General features: G+C 45.6%; 1 protein-coding gene across 3 annotated transcripts in view; it reads right to left on the reverse strand.

Moving 5' to 3' along the window:
* Positions 1 to 10,674, reverse strand: part of PDPN (podoplanin) — a 36,834-nt gene extending 26,160 nt beyond the window's left edge. Inside the window, exon 1 of one of the 3 annotated variants that reach the window (XM_055140271.1) lies at positions 10,220 to 10,671. In XM_055140271.1, coding sequence (XP_054996246.1) covers positions 10,220 to 10,286 — 67 coding nt within the window. In that variant the 5' untranslated portion in view covers positions 10,287 to 10,671. Of the gene's footprint in view, positions 1 to 10,219 lie in introns of all 3 variants that reach the window. The other 2 variants (XM_055140270.1, XM_004603649.3) reach the window with 2 other exon arrangements.
* Positions 10,675 to 13,448: the final 2,774 nt, after the last annotated feature.

A 13,448-nucleotide genomic window follows, 5' to 3' on the forward strand; every position in this document is an offset into this window, starting at 1 on the left:
TCTGGAAAAAACCCGAATGCCCCAGAATGGATGACTGGTTGAGGAAACTTTGGTACATCTATACAATGGAATACTATGCAGCTGTTAGAAAAAAGGAGGTCATGAATTTTGTATTTAAGTGGATGGGCATGAAAAGTTTCATGCTAAGTGAAATGAGTCAGAAAGAGAGAGACAGACATAGAAAGATTGCACACATCTATGGTATATAGAATAACAGAGTGGGAGACTAACACCCAAGAACTGTAGAAATAAGTATCAGGAGATTGACTCCATGGCTTCGAGGCTGGCCTCACATTCTGGGGAAAGGGCAACTCAGAGAAGGGATCACCAACTTTAATGCAGTCAAAGGCCATGTGGGGGAAGGGAGTTGCGGGCTGAATGAGGGCTAGAGACTGAGCACAGCGGCCACTCAACACCTTTATTGCGGGCCGTAGAAGCTAAAAAGAGAGAGAGAACAGAAGGGAATGCCCTGCCACAGTGGCAGGGTGGGGTGGGGGGGAGATGGGATTGGGGAGGGTGGGAGGGACGCTGGGTTTACGGGCGGTGGAGAATGGGCACTGGTGAAGGGATGGGTTCCCGAACTTTGTATGAGGGAAGTATAAGCACAAAAGTGTATAAATCTGTAACTGTACCCTCATGGTGATTCTCTAATTAAAAATAAATAAATTAAAAAAAAAATAAAGTGCTGAATAGCAAAAGAAAAAAAAAAAAACAGCTTCCCTGTTCCTCAAAAAGCTAAACATAGAGCTACCACTTGATCCAGAAATTCTCCTCATAAATTTATACTTAATATTTACATATAATATTCAGAAGTAATATTTATAATTGCCCCCAAGTGGAAACAACCCACACATCCATCAATAGTGAGTGGATAAACAAAATGTGGTGTGAAATAAACTACTATTTAGTCATAAAAGAAATGAAGTCCTGACATATACTACAGTATGTATGGACCATGCACACATACTGAGTGAAGTCAAACATTTAAGGTCCCATAGTGCCAAATTCCATTCAAATGAAATACCTGGAGTAGGCAAAACCACAGTAAAAGAAAAAATGGGGGAAGGGTTAAGGGAGTAACTGCTTGATTGTTTGGTTTGGGGAGGAAGTAGCACTGTCAGCCCCTTCTTCATCGATTTGCTTGAGCGGGCACCAGGAATGTCTCCATTGTAAGACTTGTTACTGTTTTTGGCATATTGAATACAACCCGGGGAACTTGCCAGGATCTGCCGTGTGGGCAGGATACTCTTGGTAGCTTGCTGGGTTCTCCGAGAGGGACGGAGGAATTGAACCCGGGTAGGCTGCGTGCAAGGCAAAGGCCCTACCCTCTGAGCTATTGCTCCAGTCCCGTTGGGGAGGATGTACTAATAAAAATGTCGTTCTAAAAAAAATGTCGTTCTAGGGACTGGGTCTCCTTCCTTCAGCTCCCCAGTTTTCCAGTATCTTGGAAGTCACACCCACAAACTGCATGCACCCCCCCCCCCCATAATCTCATCAATGGCCAAGAACCAGAGACTATGAAATAAAGCTCCCAAGGAGAGTGACACAGAAATCCTGGAGCATGTGGCCACAAGTCACGGCTGCTCGACCTCTCATACTCTAGCCCAGTGATGTACCAAAAGTAGCACACATTTGTTTGGGTTGAACATACATGCTTGTAATCTCTTATACAAGGGTTTAAATGGCTCCAGGATGAAATACAACAATCTTCACAGACTTTCCTCTTATGGTGGTGGGAAGGTGCACAGTGGTGGGATTGGTGTTTAAATATTATCTGTAATGAACTATTGTGAACAACTTCATAAAAAAATAAAAATAAAAAATATAAAAATAAAAATTTTGTTTTTTAAAAATTTTTATTAGTGAATCATCGTGAGATAAAGTTACAGACTTACAAATTTTCATGCTTGCGTTTCAATGATCGAGTAGCCATTCCTCCACCAGTGTCCATTTTCCACCACCAATGGTCCCAGCATCCCTCCCACCACCCCCACCCTGTCCCTTCTACCCCACCCCACCCCGCCTCTGTGGCAGGGCATTCCCTTTTGCTCTCTCTTTCCTACTGGGTTTTGTGATTTGCTAGAGGTATTAAGAAGGCATCATGTTCAGTCTATAGTCTATTTTCAGCCCGTATCTCCCATCCCTAGTGGGCCCACCTAGCACCCCTTGCTTGGTGGTCCCTTCTGTATCTGAGCTGATTTTTCCCCCAGCATGTGAGGCCAACTTCCAAGCTGTGGAGCAATCCTCCCGATACTTATCTTGACTATTATTGGGTGTTAGTCTTCCATCCTGTTACTTTATATTCCACAGATGAGTGCAATCTTTCTATGTATGCCCCTCTCTTTCTGACTCATTTCATTTAACATGATACTTTCCATATTGATCCACCTATATGCAAATTTCATGACTTTATCTTTTCTAACAACTGCATACTATTCCATTATGTAGATGTACCAAAGTTTCTTTAACCAGTCATCTGTTTTCAGGCACTGGGGTTTTTTTTCCAGATTCTGGCTATTGTAAACAGTGCTGCAATGAACATATAGGTGCAGATGTCACTTTTACTATACTTTTTCACATCTTCGGGATATAGCCCCAGAAGGGTCAAATGGGAGCTCAATTTCTAATTTTTTGAGAAGCGTCCATACTGTTTCCAAAATGTCATTGTAAAAAAATGACAGTGGTAAAGGCGGAATAATTCTAACGATGCCAAAAATAATCACAGAATTGTTTACTTTAAAAGTATTAATTTTGAGGACAGGAGGCACACGCCTCCCGATCCTGGCATCTCATATGGTCTCCTGAGCCCCACCAAGAGTGATCCCTGAGCACAGAGCCAGGAGTAAGCCCTGTGCACTGCCAGGTGTGGCCCACAAACAAACAAACTAAAATCAGTTTTACTGTATGGAAATTTCATGTCGACTAGAACCTCTTTCAATGTAGCGATGAATGTCTGAAGAGGTGAATAATGAGAAAGCAGGAAAGCAGGAAAGAATAAGAAGAAAACAGGAAATACTGAGCTGCAGGTCATACTGCCCCTTTATTCACAAACATCTGATTCATTCCTCCCTCTGCTATCATCTCCACCCTTAATCTCTTTGTCTCCTGACCCTCTTCTATTTTTTAATTTACTGAATCACCGTGAGATACAGTTACAAAGCTTTCATGATTGAGTTTTAGTCATAGAATGATCAAATACCCATCACTCCACCAGTGCACATTTTCCACCACCAGTGTCCCCTGTCTCCCTCCTGCTGCCCCCAACTCATCCCACTCCCTGCCTTTATGGTAGTCACCTTCCTTCTTACTCTCTTTCTCCTTTTGGGCATCACAGTTTGCACTATAGATACTGAGAGGCTATTATGCTTCCAACCCTCTTTTTTGGGGGTTGGTTTTATAAATTAGATTTAATCTTATAATATTAATAATATTAATTTTTTTCTCTGACAATCACTGCTCATAAATCACCTCTTTCTGATTTTATGTTATTTCCTAGAGGTAAAGGTCCGCATCTCCAACCCAATATGGGTACATTCTTCTCCTTGTTTTCTCGCTTCTCCCCAGGCCCACCTCAACTCTCCTTCACCCCCTACACCAGACAACCATGAACGCTTATTCTACATACACTCCCAACTGTCTACTTTCCATCAATTTGTTCAAAAAAATCTCTCCTGTCTGGATTACTCGTCTCTGCCACCATGTCCAACCAACTGTACCAGTTTTTCATAGCCAAGATCAATTCCCATCTTCTCCAGGAGGCTTTGACTAACTTCCAAAGACCACAAGAATACGATCTCCAGCTCCTAATGGTAGATAATTGAGTGTGCAACTCAAGACGTGCTATGCTCTCGTAGGTTGTTGGTCTATATATTCCACACCTCTTTTTTGCTTCTCTCAGTGAGCTGTGAGTCCATGTTGTACTTTTTTTTTAAAACTTCAAGTTTTTTAATATGATGTTTTATAGAACAATTCTTTAATTAATTACATTTGTATTGAGTATCATACGTTACAATACTGTTGAGGTGGCTTTCTATCTGCAGATTTTTAAGGGGGCAGGAATTGTGCCTAATTCCTACCTCTTGCAGTCTCAATCTTCAACGGGAATGATATATATATATATAAAAAATAGCAATTGATTTTACTTCTATAAGAGATACTTGAAGAACTCAGCTGTTTGAATTTTCTGTGAGTCCCTGACCATCTTGATTCCAAACATAGCAAGCTGTTTGGTCAAGTGGCTAAAAGTATAGACTCAGAACTGGCTACCAGGATCCAAATGTCACCATTGTCATTCACTTGTTCTCAGTGGGTAATTTACAGAATCTCTTTAAGCCTATTTACTTGTCTACTATATATAAATATTCCTATCATATAGTTTGGTTGGTTGGCTTAAATGAAAAATTTTAGGACGTGCCTAGTAAATTATCACTGTCACTGTTATCCCGTTGCTCATAGATTTGTTCCAACAGGCACCAGTAATGTCTCTCATTGTGACACTTATTGTTACTGTTTTTGGCATATTGAATACACCACAGGTAGCTTGCCAGGCTCTGCCACGCAGGTGCAATACTCTTGGTAGCTTGCCGGGCTCTCCGAGAAGAGCAGAGGAATCGAACATGGGTTGGCTGCGTGAAAGGCGAACGCCCTACTGCTGTGCTATTGCTCCAGTCCAGTAAATTATGTGTTGTTATTATTATTATTATTATTAACATTTTTTAATAGCAGCAGCCAATGCTGTTATTATAATAACCTATCCAGAATCTATTCCTCTTAGCTTTATAGATAAAGAAAACTAATTTACTTTTAGTGACCCATCTCATAATCTAAACTCACAGGAAACTAGAAATATTAAGTAGGTTATTTGGCATGGAAAATAGTTTTCCAATGTGATATATACATATGTATGTATGTATGTATGTATGTGTGTGTACATATGTATACACACACATACATTTGGTCTTCAAGGTAAGTTCTTCTCAAGAGTGAAATTGAAATATCTGAGATTCTCTTTACAAAAGCAAGGAAACATTTCCAGATGATGATAAAGTAGGTATCCCTGATTCACCATAGACCATCTTTGATTTCCTTATGCTTGTTTTGGGGCCACACTCAGCAGTGCTCAGGGTTTATTCCTGGTTCTGTGCTCAGGGATCATTCTTGTAGGGACTTGGGGAACCAGATGGGTTGCCAAGGATTGAACCTGGATTGGCTATGTGCAAAGGAAGCATCATACTTGCTATACTATCTCTCCAACCCCAGAACCACTTTCATTTTGATCAAAATACCTCTAGCCACCTGATATGACATCTTACATACTCTTAGCAATTTGTCATGCCTAATGCACAACACAGCTAGTTACTCATTAAATATTTGTTAAGTAAATGAATTCCTTGGAAAATCCAGGTTAAATGTCATCAAATCCTTATCCCTTTCTTCCCCCTTTCTAGATTCTAGACAAACTGTCTCCTCTCATCTTTGGGCAGAATATTCTGCAAAGCAGAATCATAGTTTTGCTTATATTAGCTGTATTATATTCTTCCAGATGGTGATTCCAAGATAAATTTGTAAAGATGTTCCATTTATGTTACACATCTTTCTTCTGTAGCACTTCCAGTACTTTCTCTATTTAACTGACATTCCCTGATTTAACTGACATTCCCCAGTAAACTGTCAACATTAACAATGGTTAACAATGGCAATTATGGCAATTATTACTCCACTGTGCCTCAGTAATTCTACGGACTAGGTCATGGGCAGTGCCTCCTGAAAGACCATTATCTTTTTGGTTGACTTGTCATTTAGGGTGTTGTGGTTGTTGTTTTTCTGCCTGCATGTCATTTTATGTTGCCTGATCTCTCAGTGTTTAGCTCCTCAGACAACAAGGTCAGTTTTGTTGACCAGGTTTGTAGGTTTCACTGTTTGGTTTGAGTTCTGGTTTCCTGTTTATTTGGTGGTTTGGTTCTTGGTTTGGGAGCCACACAGTGCTGAGAGCTTAGTCCTGGCTCTGAGTTCAGAGTTTACCCTGGCAAGGCTCAGGGACCAGATGCAGTCAGTGCTAGGGATTGAATTTGAGTAGTCTGCATGCAAGGCAGATGTTTTACTGCTATACTATTTCTTTAGGCCTGCAAGAAATTCACTCTGAATTGAGCTTGATTCTCTCCCTCTACCCCCATACTCTAAGGACAAACCTACCTCCTTTGAATAGGCAAAAGCACTGGGTCAGAACAAATGGCAGAGAAGCCTGCTCATCCCAGGAGTTGAAGCTAAAGGGAAAACCTGTCGTCACAGGCTGGATTGGTAGGCTCTGGGGTGACACATGGAAGGAAACAGTCACCTCGATTTCCTGCCTTGTCTGAATCTGGCAGAATTCCAGTTGGTCCCTCACCTGGCTCATATATCATTGGCTTTGGATATAATTATGATTCGCTATATTTTCCCAAATATTTTTATGAAATTAGTAGGGAAAGAACTCAAAATTACAATTTAGAGTTGTTTTATGGCTTGCCTATTTCTGTGGACTTCTAAACCTCTCTTCATACTATACACTCCATCCCTCGATCATTTCATTTCTTTTTCAAACAAAAATCATACTCTCATTGGGTAGTTAGTCCCTTGGAGAGGTTTTAGGGTGACAGAAATAGCCAGACCTCCTTAAAGGCCTTGGGTACTTTTTAGATTCAAGGGACCTATTTAGATTCCCAAAGTAAGTTTCACAAGGAAGAGCAATACTCCATACTGGGTTTTCTCTTCGCCTCTAGCCTCAGTCTTTGTCTTTCTCTCTTGTTCTCCCCCATATTTCTACAAGCTGTAACCTGGCGTACCGGTTCTCAGAAGCCAGAAATATGACAAATATTCAGATAAGCCCGTGGAATTTAAAGCATGGGTCTACTGCTTTGGTAATCGGGATTCCAGAGCCTGCTTTACAATGTTAGGTGTGGCTCTCTTAAAAGTGCATCTTGGCTCAGAGCCGTTAGCACCAACCACAGGGAAGATGCTAAGCCACTATTAGAGAACCATTTAATACGTCTGATTCATTCGAATGTACTGTGACATTCCAGTGCTTCGAGGAATGTTGTGAGATTTAATGTAAAGGACTTTCAATGCCTTAAAAATTTTGTTTTCGTGTCTAAGGGGATTAAGAAGTTAACCTTTTGTGTTTCTTTTTGTGTATGTGTGGCAATGTAATGTCATGAAAAGAACCTGGAGTTTGGCATGAGATTAATTTTTTTAGTCCAAATTCTGGCATATCTTGATGATTATAATGTGTATTTAGAGAGTTGTGATGAATAACGGTGCTATTCCCAACACATGGTTGTGTCTGGGAATGGAGGGGAGAAGTGTCCTTCCTATTCAGCCTGATTCATGTTGTCACACCAGGATTGGGGTTGGGGTTGGGCTCTACAACATACTATAGAAGCATGTGGGTGCTGCTCGTTTCAGAGGCCAGAGAAAGAACTATGAGGCCCTGGACTAAGTCAGCGTTGAACTCCTCACACCCCAAGTGATTTCTCACTTCCTATGCTTGGGTCCTTTTAAAAAACATATTTGCTCTATATGAAATACTGTTTTGGACCTCATACACTGGTGTAAAAGCTAGATCTTTCTCCCTCACACAGACCCATTTGTTTTTCCTTAAATGTTGGGGAGATGTCTGAAGTTCAACAAAAATTCTGCAACTCACGAAGGACGTCAGGGCCGGCCTCTGTTACTGGCAAGAGTTTCGGGGAAATCACAGGGAAATTTGTTCACCAAATGATTAATCCTGAGTGGTTTGGTCCCGGAAAACACATGTGGGTTTTCAGCGAGCAGACGCCTGCAGCAATTCTTCGACTAAACTCTCCAACAGAGAGGCCCAGAAATACATGTTTTGGATAAAAGTTCAGAGTGAAGGTGGGGCCTGACAATCGTGGAGAATACCAGATGTGGGGACAACAGAGCGCCTTTGAATCCGCTAACGTGCAAAGCAACAACACGGGGGCTGAATTATAAAACCGAACTAGATTCTAAGGCGAGAGGAGAGAAGCCCAACGGGGTGTCCGATCCTCTGAGAAGGATAATAAAATTCATCACCATAATTACCCTCAACCTCGCTCCTCCACAAGGGCTAACAGTAACTCAGCTCAATAAAGTTATTCATCCATATTCAAGTCACCTCGCTCATTAATCCTCAGACAAAACCTCTCCTGGGCCTCAGCTTCTTGCCAGCAATCCAGCAACTCAGCATCCACACCCCTGCCAGCACCCGGCCCTCTCTCTCCCCACCGGGTGTGGCTTCTTTCTTCAGCAGTGCAGTTACCAGGAAAAATCTGCTCTGGCCTGAGGACGCTGATTCCTCAGCTCCCACTACTCTTAAAGGAGAGATCTCTGGCTTTTGTGAACTGCCTGAAGGTAAGATAGCTAGTGTGTCCCGGGAAGAAAGCAGAGGGAGTCCCCCTGACCGCTGGCGGCTGTCCGTCCGTTCTTAGCAGGACTCGGATATGATGGCCCAATTTGCCTGCCTCCCACACCTTGCATGGGCAAGCACAGAACCATGTTATTTGCACATCGCCCCACCAAAAAGGAAATGTAACCGAAACACAGAATTGTAGGATGGCCTGGAAAGAGAAGCTCCAAAGATAGGACTACCACAAATAGTTCATAGTCTCTAAACAGAGTTCTCTTCGAAAGCAGACAGCCCAGAGTAGAGCTGTATAGGCCTTTTCCTTGAAGCGGAGGGGGGGGGGGGAGGTGGGAATGGGGGTGGGTGGGTAGGTCTTGGCCAGGAATTAGAGAAGCTCAGGTTTGAGTCACGCCTCCCTCAAACCGCTCCCTTCAAGAATTCTTTAGGCACTCTTTGGATCCTAAGTGTTCTAAGAGTTTACTTTTAGAGCACAACTTAGCAACCTCTAATTCCAAAGATCACTAGTGAACTTACAATTCCTTCAACCAACGTAAGCAGAGCTCGGCTTTTATCGCACTTGGCTTGTTTGCACCCTACAGATATAACATTTTTTTAAAAAGCAAAAACAAATAGGAAGTTTCTAGCAATTCTATCGGGCAAGTTTGTTGACATTGTTTACCAACAGTTCAGAGGATGGTTAGCACCTTTCAGCAAGATATGAACATTGTGCGATAAAACCTTTTTAAAATGAAAATATGTGCTTCTTTCAGAAGTACTGCTTCTACATACTACAGTGCAGCGCAAATACAGCTTTGACACACAGGGGGAAATCAAATACTAGTGGACTTGATTTGCGGTGATATTTGCTTCATGAGCTGTGCTTCTGAAACCTGACCTGATATGTCTCTGAGATGTGCCTGATTCAGTGAGAAACTACTAAAGCATTCCACACATTTGTTTTGGCCCAGGGAGTAAGGCCAAGTGATCGCTGTGTCTTTGGGAACTTAACAGTCTATTGGCAGAAAGCAAAACTAATAAAAAACCCAAGGCAAGAAATTTTAAAACATGGACCCAAGTGCATGGACACCAACCATCCACCCAGCACACTGAACCAAAAAGAGACCAGGGAAAAGTGAAGAATACATTAGAAGGAGGGGGGATGGGAAGGATGTAGTTGACAGGTAAACATTCACGTGGATGCAGCCAAGATCAGACCATACAGCCAAAACTTATGGAATCAGCAGCTCCCAATCCACTTACACCTCAAAGTTCCCAAACGTTCTCTAAAACTTCATGCTCCCTGGGAGTCCCTCCCCAAACACAGTCCTACTAGGCAGATCTCTGAGGTCTCTTCCAGTCCTGGCTGAGACCCACCAATTCGGAAGATCGCATTCCACGCGACTTCTCCCCAGGCCGTGTGCCAAGCGCTGGTACACAGAGGAGCAGCAGAGGCCACGACCTGTTGGGGAAGTGCTTGGCTTCGCGCTTTCTTCCGTCCCCTCTCACTTGGGAGCAGAACAAGGGTGGCAGGTGGGCTGCCTCCTGGAGGACGGACCCCTCTCCTCGCCCCCCACCACCACCCCCAGCCTGCTTCTCTGGGGGTTCTGGGCTCCTGCTGGCACTTAGCTCAGCTGTTTCCTCGGGCTCTGGCACCAGCTAAGCGACTGGCCCTTCTCCCTCTTCCCTTGGAGAGCGCACACACACTCACACATACTGGCACACACATACTCTCAGTTCCCCTCTGCTGTCCCGGGCAACTTCAAATGCCAGGCCTGGCATTTCAGCAAGCCGGGGCTCGCTCCAGCACCCCGAGGGAGCCGCCGTTCAGCTCACTCTTACCTCCTTCGGCCGCGATCCAGAGCGATGCGCTTCCCAAAACGAAGAGCAGAACTGGTACCTTCCACATCGTCTTAGTTGATTATCTTCTCCGGGGGCTCGTCTCTGGGCAGGGGTGGGGGGGGGGGAGACGAAAAAGTCTTTCACCACGGACCCCCTGCTAATAGAGGGCGAGGAGGGGGGAGCTGGAATGCGGGGCGCAAAAGCCTAGCGCGGGGAGGGCGCCCCACTCTTGCTCCGTCCGCGGCAGCCGGAGGGGTGCGAACTTGGCAGTTGGGAACTTTACGCGCTGGTGGAGTGGGCATTTATCTCGGCCGAGGAGGAGGGCGGGGAGCGCGGGCTGTAAGGTGGTCTCAGTCCCCGGCCCCTAGGACCGCCCTCTGCCTCTGTTTGGCCAGCGCCAAAACGATGACCTCAGGCCAGGTTTAAAGTTACAGGGCCGCAGCTGCGGGGGCTGCCGGGGCTTGCGGAGGCGCCCGCCCCAGGCAGAATTGGCAGCGGTACTGTCCCCCAGCTGGACTGGGGGGGAGGGGACGGGTGCGGCAGGCAGTCCACGGTTTATTATCCACGCCCCCCTCCAATTTTAAACTTTATTATTGTGTTTTAAGAGTAAGGCACAAGCCTAGGAGTTTGGGTTTTTGGTGTTTTGTTTTGTTTTTTTTCTTGGTAGGAGAAGCAAACTGTGACTTGTGTGGCCGCACGCATCCCAGCACAGATTGTGCTTGTAAATATTGAATTGGATGGCTTCGAAACAAAACCAGACCACCGCGCAGCGGACCTCCTCTGGGTGGGCGGGAGGCGGCCGGCTTGGAATCAAGGGTGTTTTGTCCTGGAGAGGATAGGGGGCTGCCTGAGAGGGCGTCCTGGCCGGGAGCCCGGCAGACCTCGGGGCCCAAGCAGTTTAGGGAAAAAGCCCAGCTCCAGACCCGCCTGATTTGGGGCATCTAAAGGCAGGCTCAGGGCAGTGGAGGGCTCAGGACATCAGGGTACTCCTAGCTCAGGCTCAGACTTAGGTCCTGGAAGCCTGCCGGTGGGGTCCCTAACGTGCACTTTATCTGTGTTAGTCATCTCTGCTCTCAGAGAGAGATGTTAGCAAGGACCTCCCGTTCCTTTTGAAACACTGGAATGTAATTTTTTTTTTTTTTTTAGGAAGACCTGAGGAGGTGACCTTCTTTTTTCCACTCCTCAAATGCCACAAATTCCAACTAAGAATAGAACCTGAGGGTCAATACCTCATTCTGGAGTGAACACTGGTTTTCAGTGCCGAAGTCTTAACTCCGACTCCACGTTTGCGTCAGAATTAGATTCTTGTGCTTGCAAGGTTCAGACTCCTGGATTCTGCCCCCACTCACTCCGTGAGACACGTCGGGAATTCCTAGTTTAGGCCAGTGTCCCCCCCTACCCCCTACCCCCCCCATCCGGAGGCATCCCCCCCACCGGGAGGCACCCCCCTGGGGGTGCTGTTGAGATGTAGGCTGGCTGCTAGAGACCCAGCCTGGGGGAGAGCTTCCATTTCTAAGGATCTACCAGGTACTGTCTTAGTTGGAAAAGAGAGACTCAGATCCCACGGAAGGAGAAGAAGGACCCCAGGAAGTCAAGGAGTTGGGAACATAAAGAGAAAGAGGGGGACAGAGATAATCTGCTCCCCCAGATTGCTAATATGTTTCCAGTATCATCCAGATGTGCAAATAGATGGGCATCACCAAACCGGTTAGGGCGGGAAAGCAGATGTTAAGGCTGCTCCAAAATATAAGAAGAAAGAAAAGTTTAGGAGGGTGGGGACATCATAGACTATCTTCATTTGAGATGAGCTCAACCCTCAGTGTCAGGACATAGATTGCTGTTCAAAGTGATGCCCTTCTAACTCCTTTCTCCCCTGACCCCAAATCCCTGTGTCTAGTCTACACAGCTGGTCACCTGCTTTCTGGAAAAGAGTGGAAGAGAGGATATCAGGGAAGCGTCCCTGGGACTGGGGGGGGGGGGGGGTCCAGGCGCTATTAGTCTATGGTATTAGAGAGAGCAACTGGGCTTGACAGTGGGACCAGCCTTACAACGCAAACAGCAGAGGGGAAAGAAGGGGATGCTGGCACTGGTCAAGGCCAGGGCCAAGGCCAGGTCACACTGCAGAGGATCAAGGCCAGGTCACACTATGTGGCAGCTATATCACTGTATCACTGTCATCCCATTGCTCAAGTGGTGCCAGTAATTTCTTCACTTGTCCCTGTCGCATGCTAGTGTAGCCCAATGGCATACTGGAGGCTCTTTCAGGATCAGGGAGTGAGGACTGTTGCTGTGAGTGTTTTTGGCATATCGAGTATGCCACGGGTAGCCTGGCAAGCTGGCAGCAATATATGGGTACAAAATTGCAAGCCTGAGACCAGCCCAGGTAATGGGGAGAAGAAAACCAGCAGAACACAAGTCAGAGGTTTCTCCATTCTTGGGGAGGGGCTGAACTCCTAAAGATTTGGCCAAAGAGGGGCTGGAGTGATAGCACAGCTGGTAGGGTAGGGCGTTTGCCTTTCACGTTGCTAACCCGGGTTCAATTCCCAGCATCCCATAAAGTCCCTCAAGCACCGCCTGGAGTAACCCCTGAGTGCAAAGTAACCCCTGAGCATCGCTGGGTGTGACCCAAAAAGAAAAAAAAAATTGACCAAAGTGACTGCAGTGCTATTTACAGCCTTTTCTCCTGCAGGCCTCAGCTCCACTATCCCAACAAAGACTCTGACCCCCCTTTGGGCTAGCACTGAAGATTTCCATTTGCATACTAGGAAATAAGTTCAGAGTGGAGGCTTTCAAAGCTAAAGTGATGGGGTGTGGGGGCCCCAAGGTATGTTGGGAGGATTGAAATGGAATTGGCTGGGTGCAAAGCAAGTGTCCTAATTGTTGTACTATCTCTCAGGCCCCTGTTTCCCCTTCTCTAATAACGTGGGTGTTATTCTCTCTTTGGAGGCCTCCAAGCACCCATCTGATCACTAAGCCTCAGCTTCAGCCTATAGGCTAAAAGTTCTTAACCCAGACCCAAGAGAACTGGGTGACAGATGGTAGGAAATCCAGGTGCATTAGCCTATGGGGTTTTGGCATCCTCTCTGCTTGCCAGCTCCTCCTCTGCTAGCCAAACCCCAAATTGGGGCATCATTAGGATTCTAAAAGCTCCTATCTCCTTTCCTGAGCCAAAGGCTCCCCCTGGGATACCCGATCGGTTTCCGGTCCCAGGAGTGCTCTGTGTGAGAGG

Source organism: Sorex araneus, chromosome 5 (genome assembly GCF_027595985.1).
Source record: "Sorex araneus isolate mSorAra2 chromosome 5, mSorAra2.pri, whole genome shotgun sequence".
NCBI classification, from domain to species: Eukaryota; Metazoa; Chordata; class Mammalia; order Eulipotyphla; family Soricidae; genus Sorex; species Sorex araneus.